Source organism: Lissotriton vulgaris, chromosome 6 (genome assembly GCF_964263255.1).
Source record: "Lissotriton vulgaris chromosome 6, aLisVul1.2, whole genome shotgun sequence".
Taxonomy (NCBI): domain Eukaryota; kingdom Metazoa; phylum Chordata; class Amphibia; order Caudata; family Salamandridae; genus Lissotriton; species Lissotriton vulgaris.
In genome coordinates this window covers 1,408,599,184-1,408,625,744 of record NC_141694.1, presented here as the reverse complement: position 1 = coordinate 1,408,625,744, position 26,561 = coordinate 1,408,599,184, and the positions used below count along the sequence as shown (strand labels likewise).

Sequence of the window (26,561 nt, the reverse complement as noted above, 5' to 3'; positions counted from 1 at the left end):
TGGACGCCAGTCTATCTTTGTATACAGTTATCCTTGTGGTTTTTACAGCCGTCAGTTGCTCGGACTTACCTCACATTCCAAAGGATATTTTATGGTCTATCTGTCTCCTGCCTTCCATTAGGACCTTTGACGAAAATGCCACAGGTAGTGTGCGGTTGTGTCCAACCTGTCAAAAGTAGCATGAAATTGAATTGCTGTTGTGTTCCTGGTTTTTGTGTGTGTGTTTATCGTGAGTTCGCTAAACAAGAAATATTACCGCAACATTAGAGGTGCTATTACTTATACTTCCCGAGTGGGAGAAAATGTAGATTTATTATTTTTATTTATTTGAGGTTTCCGTAAAACTCTTCAGCCGTGAAGCAGTAGCCCAAGCACCCTTTCAGTTACATACATCAGTTCAGGAATCAGTCAACAAACTTGTATAGTTAACAACTGAACCAATAACCTTGCATACTGATAACAAAATAGTGTAGCTTTAGATAAGACTTAAGTCCAATTTACAAATGACCACTTAATTCTGATGGGGCAGTTAGTACAATGAAGGCATTAATAGCGTTTTAGATTAGACCCTGAGAAGTGGGTGGAAGCTGGTTTCATGCATCTGAATACCACCCAGGGAGTTCTTGGATACAAACAACTCAACTTGTTGGGTGTTTCCCAAGATAGCGTCCCAAGAGAGGCCACGCAGTACGCTGGTGGTAGTGTGAGATCTGGAGCAGTGGTTCTTAACCTGTGGTCCGACGACCCCTGGGGGTGCTCAAGGCCTACTCATGGAGTTTGCAACTGTATTACTAAATTAAATAATATTAAAATTAGTACATTAAAATGAAAGTATATACAAATAATGGAGCAACATTGAATATTTGAAAACTTTCTGTATTTGATTTTGAATTAAACAAAATATTTCAATATTTGAGCATTTTTTTAGTGTAAACTTGATTCTGTATTTTTGTGTACTGTAGAAATTGCTTAAGTCGAGGGTCCCCGGCTTCCAATAATGACTCAATGGGGGACCCCGGATGCCTGTAATGATTTAGTGGTGGTCCACAGAGGTCAAAAAGTTAAGAACAGCTGATCTAGAGAAATGAGAGAACGTTTTGGGAAGTCTTGGGGCACCAAGAAAGCACCTCTGATCTAAGACAATCCATGTATTTTATTTATAAATTGTGCTCTTGGTTTATGCGACCGGTCATGCGAATCCCTGTCACTTTTGCCAGTGGTAAACCAGCCTGATACTACAATAGCTCTATTGAAATCTAATCTTTCTAAAAACTATCCAATTTGCCAGCCACACTAAATATAAATTAAATATTTAGCCATTGAAAAAGCACAGTGTACATGTGTATGCATCCCCTCTTAAAATCTTGTTTACAAGTACAGCTAGGAGGGTTAATAGACTTCACAACTTGCTTTCAGTACATACTGCATGGCTCATATGTTCGGTATGGCCTCAGATACATACTCATTTTGGATTAGCAAGTACAGCAAATAGTCAAAATGTTATTGTTCATATTTTCCATATTGTAGCCGTATTGTATGGACTGTATCCATTGTAATTGTGCTGGTGCAATTTTACACTTCAGGACAACTGTAAAAAGACATGTGTACCAACTGAATAGTAGTAAAACATTTTGCATCTGTCAGCCAGTCAAGTACTAATGCCAAATTGCATCTACATCCCCAGTGGGGTCTAAGTAATCCCAAAACGTTGGGACAAACTGCACCCACACTAGTGTAATCCAGGCCCAGGATTTTCTGAAACTGGAAGGGAAACTCATATTCCTGGCCCATATTAAAGGAACAGAATATAAGCAAATGTGGCATCTTCACTTGCGTCTGTTTTTTCCAAGTCGTATTTGCTCAAAAACCTTCTGCCAATTCTGTAAAACTCATATGTCGCTTAACAAAGAATTAAAGAAGCAGCCAGTCCACTAACCTTAATCAATGTGGTACATGGATAACATTTCAGGATGCCTCCCTTCTTCAGGTTAAACTGCTACTAATCTATCAGCGCCTCTGTTGAGTCAACCCTCACAGACCCAATTAAGATAGGCTGCTCTCTGCAGGCTCTATTACAAGCAGTCCTGGTTCCTGCAGACTTTCAGAGACTGTCTTGTGCTAAAAAAATGCCAAGTCCAAACATATGTTATAAACACATGACACAAATATATTAGAGCCCACCTCCTTAAGTATTCCTTTCAGCAATGTTTAAGCATCATACATTTAAAAAAAAAATCAAACCCATTAAAGTACGCTCGCTGTAATAGACTCATCCTAGTTGTGATCACTTTGTGGTTCATTTCACAATCGTAAGTGAACCCCCTTAATATGCTAAAGCACATGAAATATAGTTATGCATTGCATTCCCATACTTCATGCATGAAATGTGGTCGATCCACTGAAGTGAATAATGTGTTGTCTAATCATAAAGCTGAGAACAGAACTTATCATCTTATGATGATGACAATAAGCAACAACTATCCTTAACAAAAGTCTAAAAATTTAACTAACATTGGAAAGGACTGAGCTAACACTGCAGGGGGAAAATATGAAGTATGGCGTCTTGCCAGCAAGCATCTGACTCCAGTCTTGTTGAGGACTATGTTAAAAAGAATCTCTGGAAGGCGTAGGCCTAGTATATATGTTTCTGGATAGAGGGCCACAGATCGGTGCTTGCAGGAAGCAAGTGAATTAATTATTATTGGAAAAAGCTGCAACAGACAAAGACTGCGGGCGGGGAGTAAGAAAACATGTGTTTTAGACTACTTGCATTTTAATTTAGGAGAGTCTCGCTCGGACTATTTGTGGAATACAAATAGCAGTTGGGTACAGTTTTTACTGTTTAGTTTCAGGGCTGGTACAATAAAATATTTTTTATGCTTCCCATTTGGGCATAAACATGAGCTTGATTTAAGGACATGCCCGTGCAATAACTAGTCCAAATCAACTATGCTGTACTTTCACTTTTTTGTGGTTTTTATGTGCTATATACAAGAAAATTTCTTATGCCGCTTATGAGATCTAGAAAGGTACAGTGTTGCACACTGGTACATTGTTTTTTACGCACCTTGACTGCTGACGAATCCTGCTGCTGTGTAGCCAAGTTTCTTCAAGCTGCTGTATCCTCTAGGAAAACAATGTCAGAGGATTGACTTTTTATTATGTTTTATATATTTTAATATTTTATGGCTTATGAAATATGCTGTATTTGCCATCTTTTGCACAGTGTCTATTATTTATATTGCGTGTTTTATGACTATTTTGCAGCCGAATAAAGATGAATTGATTGATTGTTGAGGACTACACCCTTTATAGCAAGGATGGAAATGGTGAAACATAAATTCCCAAATTTGTATGTCTTTGGGTTCTTGTAAACCACTTGTTCCAGGCAAAACACCAGTTGAAGATTTACCCCCATATTCATCATTGTCATGTTTTGTGAGTCCTTAATTGCGATTATTAAGGAATCGCTATTAAAGACTCGCAAAACTGGATTCATGTAGAAATCGCAATATTTATTGCGATTTCTACAGCTTCCTTATTTGCGATTCGCTAATTGCAAATAGCGATTCGCAAATAAGGATGCAATTTCAAGGGTGCCAGGGTGTCCAAAGAACACCCTGTAGCACCCCTGAAATGGTAATGTACACAGGTGTTGTGCACACACATGTCCAAAGGACGTGTGTGTGTAACATAACTTAGAAAAATGCACTAAAGTTTTCGCAATTTACCACGTAGTTAGACTTCGCGGTAAATAGCGGCCCCAGATTGCGAATTCGCAATTTTAAAATGGTCCATGAATTGCATTTAAGGAATCTCAAATTGAGATTCCTTGAATGCAATTATTCGCAATTTAGCGATTTTTAGAATTGCGATTTTTGCATTTGGGATGATGAATCCCAAATGCAAAAATAGCGCTTGCAAATGGCCAGATTCTCAGAATCTGGCCTTTTGCGAGACGATTTCGGCTTCATGAATCTGGCTGTTAGTATTAATCCTGAGCAATTACGCAGAAAACCTTCTCTGCCAGCACTCTAAACAGATATCTTTTAAGGCTTGTACCTTTATGGTTAGCCTTTGGAACTCTGTTATATAGCTCCATTTGTTACACTGTAAAATGTTGTGCAGATTTAATCAACTTGCCACCACAAAATATCCACATACTTAAGTGTTGGGGGCTTTCCACTTTTTCGCTGGTGGTACAAGTTACTCAACCAGGGGCATTCATTTTGGTTCAAGCATCTGTTAAGTTAACTTTATTTCTTTAGCTTAAACATCCCCTTTTCGTAGCACCTATTTCGAGGCATTACCATAGTTCCATGAGGAAGGAGTGCGTGTAAATGCTTCTCGGTGCAGTGTATGTTGACAGAGGAGGAGATGTGGCCTAGATGCTAGAACTACTAACTTTAGAACTTGGTAAACCAGGTTCGAACCCTACTGTCTGCTCAGCGATCTCAGCTGTCTGTCGTGATTCTAGCCAAAACACTCACTCTCCCTGTGGCTACAAGAAGTGTAATCTAGTCTGCTTCTATTGTAAAGCACGCTAATGCTTATGGGCCACATTCATGCTATATAATGTTAAATTACAAACGTATGCCAAGAAAACATATGCAGGACTTAAGCACCTACAATCATTAGCCAAGGTTGGGCCATGTAGCCCAGTCCTATGCCATTTGTCACCACTAATTATTGTGTAAATGATTCCTGTTAAAAGGATTGTATGTAAATCTATTTTACTGTGGATATGCAGAAAATATAACCTTCTTCTAGATTTAGTGGAACAAAATTCAACACAAGTGGCCTATAGACTTGATTGAGAGCTGAGTATGCACTTATGTTATTTATTTTCTGTTTACTTTAATGAGTTTTCTGTTTTTTTCAGCTTGGGGAAAAGCCACGGCCGCCCTGTTGATCATCGGCTTCATCATCCTGATCATCTGCTTCCTCCTCTCCTTCGTAGGACTTTGTGTGCCAAATATTGGACTCCTGAGAGTCATTGGAGGCCTGCTCTTCCTTGCTGGTAAGACTTGTGTTACATAAGATCCTTTCATGAATATCTGTGGAAAATGTTTTTTTTACCTTTGTTACTATTACTTAGTATCTCTAACCTTGTCAAAATTGTAAAAACAGCATAGGAAATAAATAGTTACTCAGGGTATCAGATTATAAGTGAATGAAATGAAATGAAATGAAATGATCTTTATTCGGATTCTGAAAAAATCCATAAAAGTACATACAGGATGAATCATTTAAAATACATAAAAACATATACAAAAGTTAAAAGTTAAAAGTTAAAATACATCCCAATTAGGCATGAGCAGCATATATGGCATAAGGTGCATATTACATGATATAGTATCATAAACAGTTTAGAAAAGCATTCGTAAATTTCTGTTTAGATAATACTAATAACAATGTTTCCATACAGATTATTAAACCTCTATACAATTTATATTTAGAGTTTAAAGTGCGTTATGCATCCGGAGACCATTGTGCATGTTCCATACTTGCCCTCGATTTTACACAGGCTTTTATGAAGCAGCTTATGGTAAATATAACATCATCGGTTGGTAACATTTGCAAGAATTTAAATGCCAATTTAAAGTCTCTTAGATTGTATTTTCTGAAAATTGGCAATAGGTAGTGATGGATGTACAATTTATAGTGGCCACAGAAGATGAAATAATGCAGTAAACTTTGTTTCCCACCGACAGAACACAGGCATTCAAGCTCTTCTAGATTCTTATTATAGCCGAGTGGAAAGCTCAGTAAATTTACAATACTGCCATCGCGGAACCTAAATAAGAGGCTCCGGTTCCATCTTCCTGTCGGTAATGACAGATATCTACAGGGTTTGTAGGGTTCATTTAAAACAACATTACTAGTCACAGTTAGTGGAAGATATTTAATAATAGCTGGTTTCATTATTTCAATTCTCATGCGTTCCTCTTTGTATAACTCATACAATGCCCGTTTTACATTATTCTTATGGGCGGGCACAATGGTGTTTGGGGAGCTAAACAGGGAACCATGTCCAACACTAATTAGGCTATTCTTGACCGCATTTAGCCAAGGTATGAGGTTGGATCGTTCATGAGATAAACAATCTAAGATTATGCTACGGGTCAAGGAAGCCGCTGGATTTGTCCATGTTTTTAACCAGAAAAGCGTAGGCCTTGACCTTATAAAATCAGCTATATATGGCAACTTAAGTTCTTGGTGGCAAATAAAGATGGGCGTGCAAGAAATACCACCCAATACCTTCCTGCAAAATCTATTTTCCTCTAGCTGCAAAGGCAGGCTATTACAATAACCCCACACTTCGGATCCATATGTCCCAGTTGGCAGACATTGGGTACGATAAATATTTAACAAGGGGGTGATCACATCTGCCGTTCTCGGTTGGCGAAGAGATAAAATTGAGTTAATTGATTTGCCAATCTTATTTCTTGCGTGGGCGGTGTGATGTTGCCACGAGCCAGTGTTGGAGAATAATAACCCTAAATAGGGGAAAGTGCTTGTGCATTTTAATTCATTTTCGCCACTTTTAATTGAAAGAATGTTGTATCTTTTTAAACCACAATTCATGATAAATGATTTTTTAAAATTGGTATTTAAACCTAAATCAGACATAAAAACAACAAACCCTGTAATTAATGAGCGCAACGCATTTGGGGTACGCCCCATCAATACGGCGTCATCCGCATAGAGTAAGGTGGTGATAGGGGACCCATTAATAATTGGAACATCCTTAGTGTTCTTGCTCAGGGCAGGGCTCAGCCCATTAATATATAAAATAAAAAGTAGAGGGGCGAGTACACAGCCCTGCCGGACTCCTCTTTGGATGGAAATGTCACCAGATAGTTCACCTTCATTATTGATGCGTACTTTTGCCTTAAGATCCCTGTGTAAATATAAAAGAAAATATACTAATGAATCATCTAAACCATATTCCAGCAATTGTGACCATAACCTAGAGCGGTTAACAAAATCAAAAGCGGAACTCAGATCCATAAAACCTAAATAAATTGGGGACTTTTTGACGATAATATATTTGGCCATGATTAGGTTCAAGTTGAGACACTGCTCAACCGTACCCACATGGCTTCTAAACCCCAATTGGCTGCAGTGTAACACATTATTATCCTCAGCCCAATCCCTTATTCTCTTAAATAGTACCCTACCAAGGACTTTTAATGTATTGTCGATCAGCGAGATCGGACGGTAACAGGCCGGATCGGCCCTGTCACCTTTCTTAAATATTGGTACGATAACGCTGTTCGACCAGGTTTCGGGGATGGTGCTGTCGGTCAAATGATTAAATAAGTTACATAATAGGGGGGCCCAGAAATTAGTTTCCGATTTGATCTGGTCGATAGATAGACCATCAGGGCCAGGGGCTTTATTACTGGCACTGTCAGAAATTGCATCCTCCACCTCAGATATGGAGAAGTTCAGTTGATCAGTATTATTTAAAGACAATATAGAATCTATGCTAGGGGCAGCTATATTGTAAATTTTGGAGAAGTGCTCCACCCAGTCCTCTCCATTTATGTTACAGTTAATTGGTTGGATGTTAGAACCAAAAGACCTGAGTGATTTGACTTCTCTCCAGAACCCCGCGGTGTCTTTTAATAAGACAGTCCGCGTTAGTGACTCCCAATGGTTAACCACTAAAGCCTCAGTTCTTATCCGTAGGGCGAGTTTATATTTAGCTCTTAGTTCTCTCACTAGGTTGAAATCCCTAGGGTTTAGTTGTAAGGCCGCCCTCAGTTCCCTATTGGCTTTAGAACACGCGGAATCAAACCAGCGTGGGCTGTGGTCTGTATTGGGCCTAGATGGTTTAGAGGATTCCCTTCTCACTGCCCCACAGAGATTGCTAAATGCCCCAATCAATACTTCATCAGTACTCTCAAGAGACAGACAGATGTCTATTAACATTGGATGCTTTCTGATTACATTGGCTAGAATAGCTTTGTTATCCGCCCCTTTCCATATTAGTCTTAGTCTATCGGTAGACAATACCAAATTTTGTGGCCCACTCTCAGTCTTTGATGCAGCCTTTCTTGTCTGAGGATGGTCTAGATGTATTCTAAGCGGATAGTGGTCACTATATGCGCTACAAATAACCTCAGCTTTTCGAATTATGTTGCACAGAGATGAACAAAGAAATATATAGTCAATCGTGGAGGCGCAGCCTTGGCCTATATAGGTGGGTGCAAATTTAGTTTCAGCACTAGTTCCAGCGATTTCCATAGCATTCACTAGGTTACGTGATGCTAGTATATTCTTCAATTCCTCGCCATTTTGACACGGAGCACTAGTGCGATACATATGAGCATTAAAATCTCCCCCTATACAAATACCATCATAATGTCCATACTTCAACCCCTCAACGATATCATCAATAAAGCTAAACAAAGACAAGAGGTTTCCGTTGGGATGATTAACAAAATCATTATTATAAAAGTTAATTATACATAAAATCATCCTATTAATGTATTTAACAGCCATAAAACATTTGCCTGGTGTTGGGATCAATTTGATTTGTACCCCAGGTTTTATCTTGGACCAAATAGATAGCCCCCCGCTTGGCCGTCCCATGGATGAGGCTAAGGCCTTTGAGTTATAACAGCAGAAGCCCTCCATTGTAGGATTAGTTAAACACCAAGTTTCCTGGAGCAACAATAAGTCACAATTAGTGTTCACCCAGTCAAGCCATTCTTTGATTTTCAGTTTGGAATTAAGACCCGCTATGTTCCAACTCACAACAGAAAGTACAGAATCCGAGGACTTATCATTCATAGATTGGCCTCTTCCAGGAGTCCCTATCAGGGAATTTGTATCTACCTGGTTTCCGTTGGTGACAGATGATAAGGAAACAACTGAGTTGGCTGGTTTAATTAGAGAGGGTCAATCCAACATGTCCAAACCTGACAAGGGTGCAAATCTATTGAATGTATTGAAAGGGAAAGCAACTGGCTGGAAATGCATAGCTGGTGGCTGAGAGTACCTGGGTGGAGGGTAGAAATGCATTAAAGGCGGTTGGAATTGCATAGGTGGCTGTCTGTAAAAGTAGCTTAGGGGTAGCATAGTTGCGACCGTGGGAATAGCTGAGCAGTTACCACTTATATTAAGCAAATGTCTTACAGTTCCAGGATTTTTGAAATTAAGAACTACACAATCTCCATCCTTGTCTTTGGGTAGTGGTCCGATCCAAGGCACCCTGCGGGCTGATATGATTTCTCTTGATATGTCATATCCAACCCCTTTATGTTTAGTTAGCCAGTCTATACATTTATTTCGTAATTGAACCCAGGTTTCCCCCTGATCCTCCCTCAACACTGGTACTCCTGCCAAAATCAAAACAAACGGGCAGGCATCCGGTGGTAAGTGTAGGGGACGCGCTGGCCCTTCGTTTTTGCGGGGCTTATTTAACCTTACTTGGGTAGAACCTATGTTATCATTTACAGCTGATGTTGTAGCTGTAATAGGTTGAGTAGGGCGGTCATCCTTGCTGGTTGGGCTTTTGTTAGTAGTGGCCAGAGGGGTAGTTTTCCTTGGTGCAGGGGTTGGGATGGTTTTAGCAGCTGTACTAGATTTTGCACACTTAGCCCCTGCATTAACAGTACGCGGTTGGATTAAAGGTTGTGTAATGGGCGATGATGATAACGGTTCCAGATTTTTCGTTCCCTTATTCAATGCAATGCAAGCGGCCTGTATTTTAGATGGCAGAGTGTTGCTTAAGGATTCGAGATCCTTTAAAAGACGGTCGGCTCTAATTTGGTCCAAACTAATAGACCCCTTCCTTTTGGCTTCAACATTTTTAACCAGGTTGTCTAATCTGTCCAATCTTTTAAAAACATTATTAAATTGGTTGATCATAAGTTTCTCCACTCGGTTAAAAATAGTGTCTACTATAGTTTCGATAAGGTTCCCATTCTGTTTGGAAAAGTTATAATTATCTCCCATTAGTGTTGTTTGGGTCCAAACAGTATTACAGTTCCCACCGGGGTGATTTGTGGGCAAAAAAGGAGTGCTATCTATATCCACTGAGTCTTTTTCCTCCATAGGTACGGTTACCACCCCCGAAGATTTTTGTTTATTCCACAGGCTTTGGGGAGTAGGCTGACTCTTGTTTAGTGAGGGTTGTTTTCTTTTATTAGCGCTTTGCTTAATAATACCTCTTTTCCTTTTTCCCCGTTCTGGTTTGTTACTGCAAGACTCCGTAACATCCAGGGTAATGACATCCCCTTGGGAAACAGGTATACTAATAGGGATGGTTTCTTTGGACGGAGGTACCAGTTGGCTAGCAGCCGCCGTTCTTAAAAGGACAGAATCTGTAGCTATGTATGTAACAGTGTTTTCATCTTCCAAAACAATGGGCACAGCTACAGATGGAAGTGGTGGCTTAACCACAGTAATCTCGGGGATGATATGGATGTTTCCAGGAGCACTCGATATGTTGTTAGTAGTATAAGAGCCCATTGAAAACCTCCTCTCCGTCTCTACAATTTCATTGAAGGCAGTTTCAATTAATGTTTCAAAAGATGTAATAAGAGAGACTGAGGCAGAGGTATCAGCACCCTGGGAAGATATATCGATATGGGTGTTTATAGTAGTGGAATCGCCCATGTTTGTGCTTGGGTATGACACTTACGGTTGAGGAGATCTTAGGGGGGTGGCCCGCCCGACCACAGTCGTCCACGGACGGCCACAGACGGCCCGCCCTCTGCCCGGGCTCCGCCCGGCGCCGCCCGCGCGCGTCCGCGAGGCGGAGGGTGCTGCCGCCTTTTGTTGCGCCTCCTGGCGCGCTTCAGCAGGAAGTGGGCGGTGGATTTCCCAGAGCACGCTGGGAGTTGTGGTCCGCTCCGCTCCGCGGCCGTGCGATGGCGCTGCACAGCGGCGGGGGCGGCCACAACGTCAGGGACCCAGGGGCGCTGCAAGAGTGAAGTGAAGTGAAACGGCCCCTCCTGGAGCCGGTAAGTGTCCGAAAAAGAGAGCCCCTTTCATGAATATCTGTGGAAAATGTTTTTTTTACCTTTGTTACTATTACTTAGTATCTCTAACCTTGTCAAAATTGTAAAAACAGCATAGGAAATAAATAGTTACTCAGGGTATCAGATTATAAGTGGTTTTGTTAATTATAGACTCCAACGGGAATGGCCAAGCAGGGTTATCGCCTTACATACATTGACAGAATAAAATGTGACTTTTGCTTTTTTTTCAGCATGTTGAAAACGAAGTGGGGGACTGCCATTTTTCATAACTTAATTAGTTTAAGAAAATACTGTTGGTTCTAAGAACTCTGCCTTTGATTTAGATTTGGACCATAAACATATATCACTTTTTTTCTTTCTGGTGTAGTTTTGGCTTAAGGGGAACAAATGATTGCATTTCCAGAGTAGTACGGGATGTCGGACAATAACATTGATCAATTGGAGTTTTATATGGAGATAAGAGTTGTGCAGTTTTGACAGCGGGTTCCACGGTTGGTGGTTGAATAGATTTTTGTGTAGACTAACTCTTACACAAGTAGCGCTACACAAAGGACGCTTGTAGCATGGCAGTCCATAGTAAAAACAGGCGGTGGTAGGAAGGACCATGTTTGACGAAGAGTTCATGAAGGTGAACGCACAGGGTTAATACACCGGACTGTGTTTGATGCATAATTTGGTTGCACTGTCCTGAAGAGTCCATGGCGTTGAAAGCAAAGGGGTAATTCTCTAGAGTGTGGTTTGTGCATAATTTGGATGTGTTGATTCATGATGAGGAATCCTCTCTAGTGGAACGCAATATTTCTGAGAGCTCCTTTAAGTTGTTCAGGGAGGTGACAAAAGTAAGGTAGAATGTATTCCGTTTAAAATAAAATCTTTTGTCTTCATTTACCTTGGGATGAAATGGATCATAACCTAAGAGGTGTCCATTTGCCATCTGAGACATTGCCGCCGAATAGACCAGTGCAGAGGAAAGAAAACTCTCTACAACTGTTTCCTCTCTATCAATCCAGTTTAATCACATGAGCTGATAGCTGGATTACCCTTTCCATACTGTAGAGTTTGACCATAACAGTACTGTTATCTTGCTATTATTGCTGCAGTCCAGACCACTCTGCATACTTTATCTACTGCCTTCTGCCACCTACTCAACGTGGGAGGGAGTGCCAACAGTCAGTTCCTTCAAATCTCTCTCCTAGCAAGCCAACATCATGTAAAAGAGGAGTCTTTTAACGCTTGAGGTTATTGTTGGATCCAACCGGGCATCCGTTCCAAACAAAATCAGCAGCAGGTTTACCACTATTTGGGAGCATGCAATCTCCAAAATGTCCTAAAAGTTGTTCAACTTAATGCAGGAGACAAACATGAATTCCGTTGGCTCTCTCTTCCCCGCACGGAGTACAGCATGGTGCCTTGTGAGGTGGAATGTATCCTAGTCGAGCAGCGCAGGAAGGGTATGCTGAATGATTCCGAATCAGGCACAGCTATGCTTGAATTCACGAAGCAGTTTTGTGAAAGGACACAGAGAGTGTTTGGTAGTGTACTGGGGAGTATTTGTTAGAGTTGGCAGTAGATTTATCAGTATACTAGAATAGAAGTAAAGCGTTTCAAGTCTACTGGCTTAGTGGCTTTGGGGGATGTGGGTGTAAGTCTTTGTGAGATGCAAGGGGCACGTGTGAAGACTTTCTGCAGAGCCTAGAATGGTTACAGGCATTGTTGCATAAGCCTAGCTTGATTTCAAGTGTGTCAATGAGTGAATTAGCCTAGTGGAACGGGCAGTTTGACTGTGTTCTCTTGATGTTAGAGATGTAATAGCAAGCCGCTGTTGTGGTGGAGATGATGAAGGCAAATATTTGGACTTTGCTGTTTCCCAGTTTGCAAACAAGGGGTTGTGTGGAATGAAGCATTGAAATTCCATGTAAAGTATTGGACGATTATTTTTGTTTTACATGCCAGAGTTTGCATCTATAGTATCCAAATTAGAATGTTGTATACAAGGTGGAATTAAGGAAGATATTTCTTTTTGCTTGCTGTCTGCGGCCTATTGGTGGGGTGATGGCTAAGTAGAGACAAACTCATGAACACTGCATGTTGAGGTGGCTAAGCTAGAGGGAAATAAGAAGAGTAGTGTTCCAGTAATTTCCAGACTTGACATAATGATGTGACGGATGTTGTGTTGACTTTGTCAGAAGCCATGTAGAGGTACTCTAGTTGGATGAGAAGAGATAAACGATGGTTTGATAGACTGAGGTGATAAAATATGGAGACAACTGATCAGGAAGTTTCAATAGACAGAAGTTTACAAAACCCCAATTTTAAGCGTCTGAAGATGGAAATAGACAAGATATCTAATGATCTTGGTGAATAATATGTATTATAGAACTTTGAAGAAGAAAAGAAGAGAGACTGAGCAAATTGAAAAAGATGGGCTAGTGTTAATAAATCCTTTATGATTAATGGCACAATAGATGCCATTTTGCAGCAAGAAGCATGTGCCAGAGTGAGACCTGTGAAAGACTCTGGATAATTGATAGTGTGATGGCTATCAATTTGTAGATCTTTTTTGAGGAAAGGTCTGAGGAGTGAAGTGTAAACATTGGTCCACGTACAGAAGACATTCTGTCCTGGCTAAGGGTCAGATGGGTGGGAGGGTTCAAATGCTGGATTCTGGTTGTAACGTATGGATGAAATCCAGTCAGTTGCAGAGCAAGGGGGTGGTTGGTGGCAGTGTATTTCTGATAGTAGTTTTTGTGTTGGAGAATTAGGTCTACTAGTTCTCCTAGAACCACCCTGTTTTTGACTGAGCTGAAATTAAGGATATTCAAACTGGTAAGATTTGTGTATTTCAGCAGCTAACTCTTATGCAGAATTTTCACCTTCCATTCATGTAACTTATTGAAGTTATTATGATTTCATAGCTTCCACCAGATCAAGTCCATGTAAATATTTCTGCAGCTAGTGCCCGCTTTAATATTTAAAAAAAAATGTTGCACATGTAGCTCAGTGTCGTGTGACACCTTCAGCCGGTCCTAGCTTTTTTAGCATACTTCAAGTCCCAGAGTCAAGAGGGATATTGACTATAAAGCCGGGACAGGCTGAAAGTGCCAACTTTGGCAGCATTGTCCATTGCACATCTTTTACATTTGTGTAATGTTTGGAAAGTGGAGCTCACTGCATAAAAGGTGGTTAGTAATGGAATGGGAGTAAATGCAGATTGAATGGATTGATTCTACTTTAGGGAAATCTATGAACAATCTACCACAATTCACAATGTTTCCTCTCCCTGTTCCCTTTGTGTTCTTGCAGTGATACTCCAGATCATCGCACTGATCATTTACCCAGTCCGATTTACGGAGGAGCTGGCAAATAGCCCCGACAAGTACATGTACAGCTGGACCTATGGGTTCGGCTGGGGGAGCACCATTGTCATGTTCGGCTGTGCCATCTTTTTCTGCTGCCTTCCCAGGTATGAAGACGAACTACTGGGCAATGTCAAGACCAAGTACTTCTACACGTCTGGCTAAACGTCACCTGCATGAGACCCCCCGACAGTTGACTTTCGGATTCCACAGAGACCTTTGCTTTGATACTTCCATTGAATTTATTAGCGTCTGAGTTCTAAAAAACAAATAGATTTTAGGTGAACCCTATATGTCATCCTTTTCATATTGTATGATATTTTGTTTGAATTCCTTATTCCTGTCTTTGTCCTGGACATTTTTCCTCAAAAGAAGGACTAAAGTCGAACCCAGATAAAACTGCTTTCATATTTGGTATATTCCGTATTGCATACAGCGATTTTAACACATATATTTTCATAGTTCTCCTTGTTGTACTGTCATTCAAGTGCCTTCACTGTCTTTTACAAGCCTAGCCTTCACTTGCATAAGAAAGCCAACAATCACCAAGTGCTTTTTTTCAAGTTATACAGAGGACACAATATTTAAAAAATATCTTTTGTTTGTTAAATGGAGTTTTATATATACATAGCGTTTCTATAAACAACCATAAATGAGAAGGCAAACCATGTTGAAATACATAGTTAGTTATATATTTAAAAAGGAAGAGAGCACACTTTTCTGAGTATACACCTTATCTCCCAAGTCCTCTTACTGGATGCCTTTTTCCTCCATTAAAGGGAAGCAAATTGCACGTTCTCTTTTGATGCATTGCAGGAAATTAAATATGGTCTTATGCCATCTATGTTTATCTTATTCTTTTTTCTCTATTTTACAAAAAAGGTGGATAGGCCATTATGATTTGTTTTCTGCTGTGACCCATCGAGTCACAATCCATATACACCAGTTTGAAACGCTAAGACTAGGCACTTGGTGTTTAGTAGTGGACGAAAGTGTTAAACTTTAATTATGAACAGAAAGAAAATGGAATGAATGAGATCCAGTTATCTATTGGATTTTCTGTAATTGAAGAAATGGAGTAACCCTGATAGGCTGTGTCCACACATTCCAACAGGTGTGACATGGCAAATCATTTTGGGTCGTATGTATATAAAATAGGAATAGCGATTTCCAAATAGCGTCTTCATCCAAATCACTATTTGGAAATTGCTATTCCTTATGTATGAAACATTTTGTTTCATACCTGTGATTTCTAGTGGGTCACAAATGGACATGTCTCAAGAATATTAATCAGGTAGGTCGCAGTTTGGGACCCATTAGGAATGGCAGCCATCAAAGAGGTGGTGGCCTGCTGAGGCCAGTAGACCACCCTGTCTTTGATTGCGTTTAATAAAGGTTTTTTTTGTTGTTGAAATGCAACGCGTTTTCAATAAAAGAACTAGATGCGTTTTTACAATAAAAAACGTGATGTTTGTTTTAATTTTTTAAGAGCAAGCAGTGATCCGTGGGACCACAGCTGCTCTTAAAAAATGTTTTCCCAGCATTCAGAAAGAGGATGGGACCCCATCTAATTTGTGAATGCATTATGAGCAACTTTGGGTTGGTGGTAAACTGCGAATGTTTTGCGACCACATTTCAGCCACAAAACAATTGCACATACCAATGCGATTTGGTTTTTGGAATGGACGCCCTAAACACACCCATTCCAAATTCCGAATCACAAAACCCAAATTGCAATTCAGTACCAAGTTGCTGAATCGCAGTTTGGGCTTTGTACATTCCAAACAGCCTTTTTGCGGTTGCAAACTGGCCGATTCTGTGATTCGGCTAGTTTGCGACCGGGTTAATGCTTCGCACATATGGTCCTTAATTTAGTAGTTGCCAACAAAAATCCTCTTACATTGTTTCATATTGTTTTGAACCACTGTCCATTCGTATGGGCTTATCCTTTAACCTTTTCTTTCTGCTGAAGATCGATGCAATGAAATTGTGAGTATGTGAAATGCCGTATGGTAAATGCTTCCCTGCAGTGGGAGAGTGCTAAAAGGTAGACATTGGAAATTCAAGTTGATGTGCTTAGCATTTTGCCAACATTTCCATGATTTTATAAATGTTTTACAACATCAGCATGGAAATAAGGGTAATGATGCAATTGTATTAGAGGATTTTGCTCAAGTAGGTCGAAAAAGTCATTTTAACCTGATAACCCAGTGCAGCATTGTCTTCCATGAACCGGCTGACAAATGGTGGACGAATTCTAGATTCAGTCACTGTGATACAGTGACTTATAGCAATTGCCGCCTTGTATTTTTGACCTAAATATGCCAGTAAATGAACCACAAAGTTTACTATCTTTCACTTTGTAAGTTTTGCAAAGTTTTGAGTTCCTTACAGAACGCCGAATATGAATTTCCAAGCTTAAAATATTTTTAGAGCAAATTCTTCTACTAAAAAATCGTTTATCCTCAGATTTATTTCTGTAAAAAATTGGGGTTTCTCTTCCCACAGTTTAGTCTTCTCAATTATTAAGTTTGTGAAGGACGCTTCACAAAGTTTGTTGAAAAAAACTATGAAACATCACACAGCCCTAGTAAGAAGTTTTCGGTTGAAACTTTTCACTTTTAATTGCTTAAGTGCTGCCAGATCTATTAACTCCTATAATAATACTGTATATATGGCTGATACGTAATGCTAGTGTTTTTATACTAAGTGTGGTTTTCTAGTAAAGGATTATGAGTGAAACATTTTTCAGTAGAAGTGTGTGGGGCAAATTAATTTACTTTCTTAATACTAGACAGATTAGACTGACATGTGAGATGTATTAAAGCAGGCACTCCACTGTGAGTGGTTAGTAGCGCAGTACAGAAAGCCTAAAGTAAACGATAATAGAAAATGAATATGCAACATATTGAATTCAGGGTCGGACTGGAACAGAAATCAGGCTGAGCTACATCTGTTACTGGGCAAAGCGGTTTCTTTCCTCTTCAAACTCCCGGTCTTTTGCCAGTCTGGGTCTGCACACTTCCGGTGAAATTAATAGCATATATACTCCAGGACTCGATGAGGAGGAAGTTATTTGCCACTTGCTGCAAAATAAAACACAGATTTGATAATGTATAGTTTAGGATTCTCAAGATTATATCATTTGCAAAAAGGATTCTATATGATGACGTCTTAATTTAATGTGCCTCAGATCTGTTTGTGCTTTGATGTGTTCTCACTGCACAAATTTAAACCCTTGACCTAAGTTTATCTATTTAATAATTACCCAGTGGCACGTAATATGACAAACCTTCAGCAAGATTTGTTTTTCTTCAATGAAATTAAATGAAATGAAAAGACTATTTATATAGCGCGGTAGCTACCCTCAGGCGTCCTAGTGCTCAGACGTCACACTTGGTTAATAGCAATCAAATTAGGCCATGGATCATTTTTTTCTTCGGTTTGCTTTCAAGAGTGATCATAGTCTCGAAGCAATATCTTCCATTTGAACTGATATTTCCTATTGTGGAAAAAATAGTTCCCTTCAAGTAACTAGTTTTCTTTTCTGGGTGAAGACCAACATACTATACTGCTAGGTAAACCCTTTACAGCTCCATTATACATGCTCGTACACTTCACTAAGAAACCTGGTGGTACATATTTACTGAAATGCAATACATATTAGCCTCCACATTATTTCCTTTTTGTTTTGTGTAGTTTTGTTTTTAGGTTTGCTGCAATTTACTGTGGGCATGTAAACTTCTTTTTTTAGAATTAACTAAACTCATGAGGTATGTTTTACTCTGTAACGTATTTTATTTTCTGTTTGATAAAGAGAAAATATGTTTCAGCCTTGTTTGTCAGTAATGAAGCATACACTATATTTGTTTAATTTCTAAGATGCAGAATTGTAAACTGATAAATTCGTACTTTAAATGTGTATGTAAATATCTGGCCCCAACGTTATTTTTGATATACTGTTTAAAGAAAAATGTAATAAAACAAAATTTACATTTTAAGCATTTTCTGATTTCCTTTGAAAAACTCGTCCAAGTTGAATGGAAATTGCAGTGGATCAATTTATATTACCTGAAAGCTCACTCGGAGTAAGACTTTTTAATGACCTTCAGTGGTATGTTATGTTATGGTATGTTATTTTATTTTATATAGCGCGCAGATGCCGCAGCCAAGAGGCGTCCCGGCGCTTTAGGAGATGGTGGAACACAACACAGCAGAGGTAACCAGACAGGAATAGGACTAAACTGCGGAAAATAGGAAGGTTTTTAATGCCTTCCTAAAAGGGAGCAGGTCAGGGATGGAACGGAGTGGGGCAGGCAAAGAGTTCCAGAGAGCTGCCGCCAACACTGAAAAAGAACGTCCACCCATTCTAGCTTTTTTAAAACGTGGAACAATGGCTAGGTTTAACCCTGAGGATCGAAGGGCTCTGGAAGGGGCATAGTGAGGGATTGTCTGCGAGAGGATAGGAGGGGAGGCTAACTTAAGAATTTTAAAGGTTAAGCAGAGAGAGAGAGAGCAAGACATCTTTCATGAGTGAATTTGTCATTGTGAGACTTCTTTGCCCTTTTTTCACTTTTAGGTTTGATCTACGACTGCTGTTTACAATGGATGAATTTAAACTACATGATGTTTTTGTGGTTTACCTCCCTTTTTCTTCCAATGTCCACAATGCTTTTTCCCAGTGTTTGCTGATTGTACAGGTTTGTAGGAAATAGGTGTTCTACATTGGTCCACAAGGACTGGAGCCATGTCTCATTTTCAAGATATATACATGTGGCTGATTTGAATGTGGTAAATCTAAATGGGACTCGTTTATATATTTACTTTTCTTGAAAATGTGGAATGTTGTTTGCACTCCTGGACCTAGGTTGGATGATCCCCCGCCATTGTAAACAGTGATGTGCATGCAAGGTCAGTTTCTCTCTGCTGCTAGTTGTTTGGTCTTGAGATGCTTTAATCACGTTAACATATGCGAGGCGCATATTTTATATACGGTTTAATCCACCACCCACTGTCCAAGAAAGTGCTCAGTGATCCTCCCAAACCAAGGCTGCATGCATTGGCTCTGTGCAAGGGAGATACCTGCTTTTTCTGGCTAACACTTAAGACACTTAACTATGACAGATTATTATCTGTAGAAATGTATGAGCCCCTTTACATATTACAAGGAAGTGCCTTAATTCATCAAAGAAACACGTCAGACTACGAGTGGTTCAGAAGGTGTTTCTTTCTGATTCAACCACTGACTGGTGCCAGCTAGGAAAGTGATATCAGTGACGTCACCTCTTAACTGTATTTCCCGCTGCACCATGGGATGAACCAGGACAACATTATGACCTGCACCCTGAAGTGTGTGTGAGATAACTGATGCCTCTTAATTTCACTGTCAAAATGCCCTTTTCCAATGATTCTCCGAGTTTAATATGTGATGCACAATTTCCTTTATAAGCATTTTCCCTTTAGAAACAAACGTTAGAAGCTCCTCTAACTCCAGTTTTTCAGGTGGGACATTTTGGCTGTTTGTCCTCAGTAGGTTTTTGTCTCTTTGATTTGTTTTTTAATCTATTACCAGGTTACATCTGAATAAAGTTTCTTTCTTGGAATTATGCAGGTAATCCAGCTATTCTTTGCTCTGCTGCAGTGATCAGAAGCACAGTCGATCTATATGACTCAGAATCCCTCAGAAGAAGTAACCCATTTTCAGGCCAGAATTGTTATTTTAGCAGTTCTGAGGTTTTTGTTTCTATCACTAAAGAACCTGAACCTCCAGAACTCAGACAGGAAGTGACACTTTGCGGGGGAGGGGCAGTTCAATAAGAGGGTGGGGTGAGAATGGAAGCCTAAAAAAGTGTGGATATCATGAATGTATGACATGATGGTGCAGGTGCAGGTGAATGGCATTTAGTTGCAGGGGACTTGAAGATGCCAACTATTTACTGTGGTAATGAGGCTCTAGGCAATGGGCAATTAGGAAAAGAAGACCAGAACCTTCAGTAATCCTCGATAAAGCTTGATCAGTGGAATAGCCTCCACTCCAAATGTACTCTGGAAGACACCCTTTGGTTTATTTAAAGAGTGATAGCCTCTTAACTACATTTCAGGTTTAAATCTTTTTATTGGCAACAAGACTTGCTACATACAATACATCCCTTAGAAGAGAGTCACAAAATGTGCCACAGAGCCTCATAATCAGTATCAACCACAATCACTTTTTAATAGTAATCCAGGCTTTCTTATAGCTTTGATACACAGAGCATTAACATACACTTAAAAAGATCAATCAAAAGCTGTTTGGGGAAGGCATTGGTCTACTTTCATTGCTACGTATACACAGTTTACGAAAGTGGGCTGGTGATTATGGTCAAGAGGCTCACCCGTCTATCTTGACAACCATACAGGCTGTACCTTTTAAAAATCATAATGTACAAATTGTTACGCATATACTCCAACAGCATGTTCCAGTATAATTGGGTAATGACCCTTTCACCTCTCTGACCTATGATGCCACAGGCCCAGGCCATATTTTTTTTAACCAAACATCAAAGCATTTGAAATCATGTTTATTATAAATATTACTGAATTTTCATTAACATAAAAAACGTGACTAGTCTGCCTGTAAAGCAGTAACAGGTATCAACCCTCATCTAAGAGGCAACAAGTGCCTTATTACGCTCAGGGAGAAGGTCCAATCAATCAATCAATCAATCAATGACATTTATAGAGCGCACTACATACCCGTGGGGTCTCAAGGCGCTGGGGGAGGGGGGGTGCCGCTACTGCTCGAACAGCCAGGTCGTCAGCTTCTTCCTGAAGGAGAGGTGGTCTTGGGTCAGGCGCAGGTCGGTCGGGAGGGAGTTCCAGGTCTTGGCGGCCAGGTAGGAGAAGGACCTTCCTCCTGTAGTCGCTCTTCGGATGCGGGGGACGGCGGCGAGGGCGTGGTTGGCTGATCGGAGGTGGCGTTTGGGAGCGTAGAAGTTGATTCGGCTGTTGAGGTAGCTCGGCCTTGGTCGTGTAGGGTTTTGTGTGCGTGGGTGAGGAGGCGGAAGGTGATTCTTTTGTTGACGGGGAGCCAGTGGAGGTCTCTCAGATGTCCGGAGATGTGGCTGGTTCGTGGGATGTCGAGGATGAGTCTGGCAGAGGCGTTCTGGATCCGCTGGAGTCTCTTCTGGAGCTTGGCGGTGGTACCGGCGTAGAGGGCGTTGCCGTAGTCCAGTCGGCTAGTGACGAGGGCCTGGGTGACGGTCTTCCTGGTCTCGGTGGGGATCCACCAGAAGATCTTCCGTAGCATGCGTAGGATGTTGAAGCACGCCGAGGAGACGTTGTTGACTTGCCTGGTCATGGAGAGGGAGGAGTCCAGGATGAAGCCCAGGTTGCGTGCATGGTCTGTTGGCTTGGGTGCGGTGCCCAGGGCGGGAGGCCACCAGGAGTCGTCCCAGGCGGAGGGTGAAGAGCCCAGGATGAGGACCTCCGTCTTGTCCGAGTCTGAAAGTTGAAAAGCAACGTGGCCTTAGCGCCGACTGTTTTTAGTCCGAGCAGTTTGAACTTTATCTGAAAGAGTGTTCATTCATTTGAATATGTAGCTGGATATTAGAATAAATCTCCAGTACAGAAGACTACAGACAAATTGGAGTCCTAAACTCATCCTATTGACTTTGCATGTTAACTCGAGTACAGACAAGCGGGCATGTTCCGCTTTCACTGCCTGCTTTGCCATAAAATATAAAGCAAGGAAGTTTGCGTTGTATGACACCTTGCACAAAATGCCCGGTTACTCATCGGTAATCTTCATTACTCAGAGTCCTGGTCTTTCCGTTCCATTCCTGAGCCCATCCCTCTCTCCCTGGTTTCTGTTTATGGTTATTGTTTTTTTTATGAGTTTCTTTGGTATGCTCAGGATGTCCTGGCTGATGTGCTTCCCCCTTTATGCATGCTGGATAGGCGGCGCCATATTGGGGGACGTATTTTGCCCTCCACTAGGTAATAGTGTCTGTGCAGCAGGCGTACTGCTCATCCTTAAGGAATGGGACGGAAAGACGGACGAGGAGGTAATCCAGTTTGTGTTATGCCTTGCTAAGAGCGTTGTAGAAAACCATAGTCTGATTGCACAACCTGATGCAAAACAATTATTCTCTGCTTCTTTTTTGTATATTGCACATAAAAACCCACCACGACCTTCGAAAACAATCCAGAAACAAACCTGTTTGCAGACAACAGCCAGATCATTTTTGCCACTCAATCAATAAAACCTTGGTAGGATTATTGGGCACCAATCGAGCACCACCTCACACAGACAAGGTTGTTGTTACAAGTACAGATTTTATTTCTTTTACTGCTGTGCAGTACTCGCTTCCTTCACGTTCATTACCAATATCGGCTTGGGGAGCTTTATTTTGTTTAATGCCATAAAGAAAGATCAGATACTGCCCCCAACTTTACTTTTTTTCTGTGGTGTTTTACTTTGGTAATCAAGAGCAAATTGGCACCTGTGTTTTCTAAATCTACAACCTTTGGGCTGGAGCCACCTTGGGCCCAAGATGGCCGCTTTCTCTTGAAGCTCCTGCTATTGGTTCATTCTCACCTGTCCTGAAAGAAGTCCTAGCTAGAGGGGAATAAGCTCTACCCATCACAGGCTGCAAAAGCGTTTGCTATACTCAAAGGAATCCCTATTCAGCTTGAATGGAGATGCGGGCTTGGTGGGAAAAAGTCCATCCTCTGGTTTCACAGATGGGGGGGGCGGCGGGGGATGAGGGCTCCATAAGCGAATTACAAGACTACATAGCAATTCTAAATTTAAATCAATCGCTTTTGAGCAACTGCTATTGCTGCTTAAGTTGAACTACAGGGGCTCTCTGAGAGAGTAGTGGTTTGCAGAACTAAGGAGAGGGTAGTTGTGAGCAATCAGCTCCTTGAAGACCAAGCTTTCTTAAAGCTAGTCGGTGTCGCTACTCAACGACACAGTTGGGAGTGTTTGAATTAACTCAATCAGAAGAAAGAGGTGGGAGCAGAAGAACAATCAGCAGCAATGGTGGAAGCAGAAGCACTGGAATGCGGGGGTAGAGAAGAAGAGCAAAATAAAGGTGCAAGAGAGACAATCATTTACCACACCCCTGGTTTTTGCACCCCCAAAAATGCAGATAGGGTGGTAGTATGGGTGCGGTGGGAGCTGTCGCCCAGCTGTATTTTTGGGTCTTCTTGAGTGGCTGAGGTTGCTGGGCTCTGATGGAGAGATGGAAGGTGCCATGGAGTGGGAAGAGCCATTGAGCCTGACAAGGGGAGAGACAAGTGTTGAAGCGGTATACAACCTTTACAACAAAACTTTTACCACGCACTACCATTACAACGGAGTCATTACAACGCAAACCATTACAACGCATTGTGCTGGGGGGGCGCTCTAGGATAGGGAATAAGTTTAATTTACTATCCAACACCTTCCCTAGTGTCCACGGGGACTGGAGTTGGAATAGTAAATTAAACTATTCACTATCCAGCACCCCAAAGCGCTATGCGTTGTAAAAACCGCGTTGTAAAGGTATGCGTGGTAAAAGTATGCGTTGTAACGTCATACATCCGTTGAAGCACCATGAGTATGAGAATCACAACTTAGGAAAGAGCAGTGAAGTAGGGTGTGGAAAAAGAACCTGCAGGGGAGAAACAGAGTGGGAAAGCAATAGGGAAGAGAGAACTTCAGGAAGCAGCAAAGAGTAAGAGGCTGCCATAAGAAGCAAGGAGCAGAAACACTGGAAGGGAGCCACAGATGCACTCCCATTGAGTTCTAAGAGTCAAATGGTAAAGAAACATGCAAAAGGAAATAAAGCTCATTGGCCTCAGTATTTGGCCGATGTGATTTATTCTACCAAAAAACTGCATCTATCTGCTGGAAGGCCATTAATCAGTAGCTTGGAGCTTAGATAGACAAGCAAGCCTTGACATTATGAGCAAGGGCAGATCTAAAGACCACTCTAAGCGCATGTTAAAGTATTGCTTATAGTACTGTCTGTGATGGGCAGCAACATCTGATTTTAGTAAGACTGTCAAAATGTGGCCAATCTGTAGTCTTCTGTGAGAGATACAAATCAATGGATGTCTGGCAATGAGTAAGATACAGATGAAAACCTTCATGGAAGTCATGAACAAATTGTGGCCAGGGGAATACAGATTAAATGTGAGATGGAGGTTCCGCTAAGCCTTTGTACAAACATAAGTCAAAGAGGATTTTCTCCTGACAAGAAGTCTTTACAGGCCATCAAGAAAGCGGGTATGGCTATGGTGGTGTTTGAGACTGCGAGGGGAGCAAGTAGGAGTTTCCTTGTTTTAAACTAGAGTTGCCCAGTGGTGGACTCGCCTATACAGAGGATACTCAATAGCCATTTCTTTGCCAGAAGTAAGGGAGGACATAAACAATGCCCGTCATGAGTATATAAGTATCAGTTGTGATTGTTCCATATTTTCCTACATTTGCAGTAGTAACTTGGGTCTGGGCTCTCAAAGGTGCTTCTAATGTTACTCCCTCACCCCTTTCAGATACTAGGTGGGTGAGGAATAGTTTGAGGGCTCACAATCTTTTAGCTAATCCATTTTACTCAGGTAAAAGGCTGAACTTAACAAAATAACTTACCTCAAACAATAAGACACACATTATTAACATACAGTCCAAATTTACTGAATCTAAACGTTTGAATTGGTGAGTGGTACTGAATAGGTAGCAGCATTACACTTCATAGGATGATCAACAGCACTAAACTTGAGTTGCCTTGCTTGCATGTACATCAGTGTACCAAGTGCTTCTCTCCCTGAAGGAAGCAAAGATAGCTTTGCCGTTCTGCTTTTATTTGCTGAAGGACATAGATGGCTGGTCTGCACTTCTTCGTATCTTCAGCTTTTAGGGTTTTAGATTGTGCGACCTGCGCATCCCCTTGTCATCAAGAGACCAGATGCTAGCTCAATGGCCTACATCTTTGAAAGAGACTCTTTGGGCGAAGATTAGATCTTCAAACATGTTAGTACTTTCCTGTTGTCATTTGCAAAGATGAACATGTGTAAATATCTACTACATTTGTTTTCCGTAAGTGATGTTGAGGTATGTTGAGATAGCTGAAAGATTACAAGTGGTGGGGGATGTTGATAATTTTAAGGTAACCATCTGATTATTTTGCCCACTCCAAAAGAATCTTTATTCGACAGAAGAATAGTATGTAAGTTATTATGATTAATGTGGTGTGTCCTTTTACTGGACCTGAGCTCTGAGACATCTGAGAAGAAGGTGGCATAAGTTAATGGTGGCAAAAGTTAATGATTATGGGCCAGATGTAATAACATTAGGAATACGGATTTCCTAATTGTGATTCTCTCAGAATCGCAATTAGGAAATCAGTATTCCTAATGTATGAAACTCTTTTGAGTTTCATTAGCGATTTCTAGTGGGTCGCAAATAAACGTACCATATGCATATTAATGAGGAATTTGCGGCCCTTTAGGAATCGCAGCCATCACATGGATGGTGGCTTGCTGAGGTCAGCCGACCACCATGTCTGTGACTGCTTTTTAATAAAGCAATCTACTTTTTCTTTTTAATCGCATCCCGTTTCCCTCAAAGGAAAACGGAATGTGTTTAAAAAGAAAACATGAAACTTTGCAGTTTCATTTTTTGAGAGTAAGCACTGCCAGCGCTTAAAAAGTACTTGTTTTCCATTCTTAAAGGGGAAGGAGTCCCTTGGGGATTCCTTCCCTTTCACGAATGGGTTACCACTTCCATCAAGGAGTTGGTAAAATATGAATGTTTTGCAACCATAATTCAGTCGCAAGACATTCATTCATCCCATTCAGATTCGGTATTTGAAAGGGATGCCGTAAACACGCCCCTTCCAAATACCAATTGCAAACATGTTACTGAATCACAGCTTGTGTTTTGTACATATGTAAAAGCATTTTTATAGTTGGAAATGGCCCGATCGCCATTTCCGACCGCAAAAATGCTTCGTACATGTGGCCCTTAATTTTTTAGCGATCTTTGTCCTATCCCGGATGCTTCTCATAGTAAATCATGAGGGAGAAGGTTTTCCTTCGCGCAGGTTGAAGTAGCTAAAGAATTTATCTTGAAGTTAAAGGCGGGGAGTGAAGCCAAGTCAGCTGATAGGGGATGAGCTTTTACTTTGTGGCTCTCTCTGGAAGGAGTGGGACCAGCTATGAACCCCGGTGCATACCCTGG

The 26,561-nt window shown here is 40.9% G+C and overlaps 1 protein-coding gene across 3 annotated transcripts in view; it reads left to right on the top strand.

The window, feature by feature from the left end:
• Window positions 1-18,357, top strand: part of PERP (p53 apoptosis effector related to PMP22) — a 65,436-nt gene extending 47,079 nt beyond the window's left edge. For 2 of the 3 annotated variants that reach the window (XM_086927522.1, XM_086927523.1), the window contains exons 2-3: window positions 4,883-5,020; window positions 14,304-18,357. In XM_086927522.1, coding sequence (XP_086783648.1) covers window positions 4,883-5,020; window positions 14,304-14,521 — 356 coding nt within the window. In that variant the 3' untranslated portion in view covers window positions 14,522-18,357. The remainder of the gene's footprint in view (window positions 1-4,882; window positions 5,021-14,303) is intronic. The other variant, XR_015296664.1, reaches the window with a different exon arrangement.
• The last annotated feature ends 8,204 nt before the right edge of the window (window positions 18,358-26,561 follow it).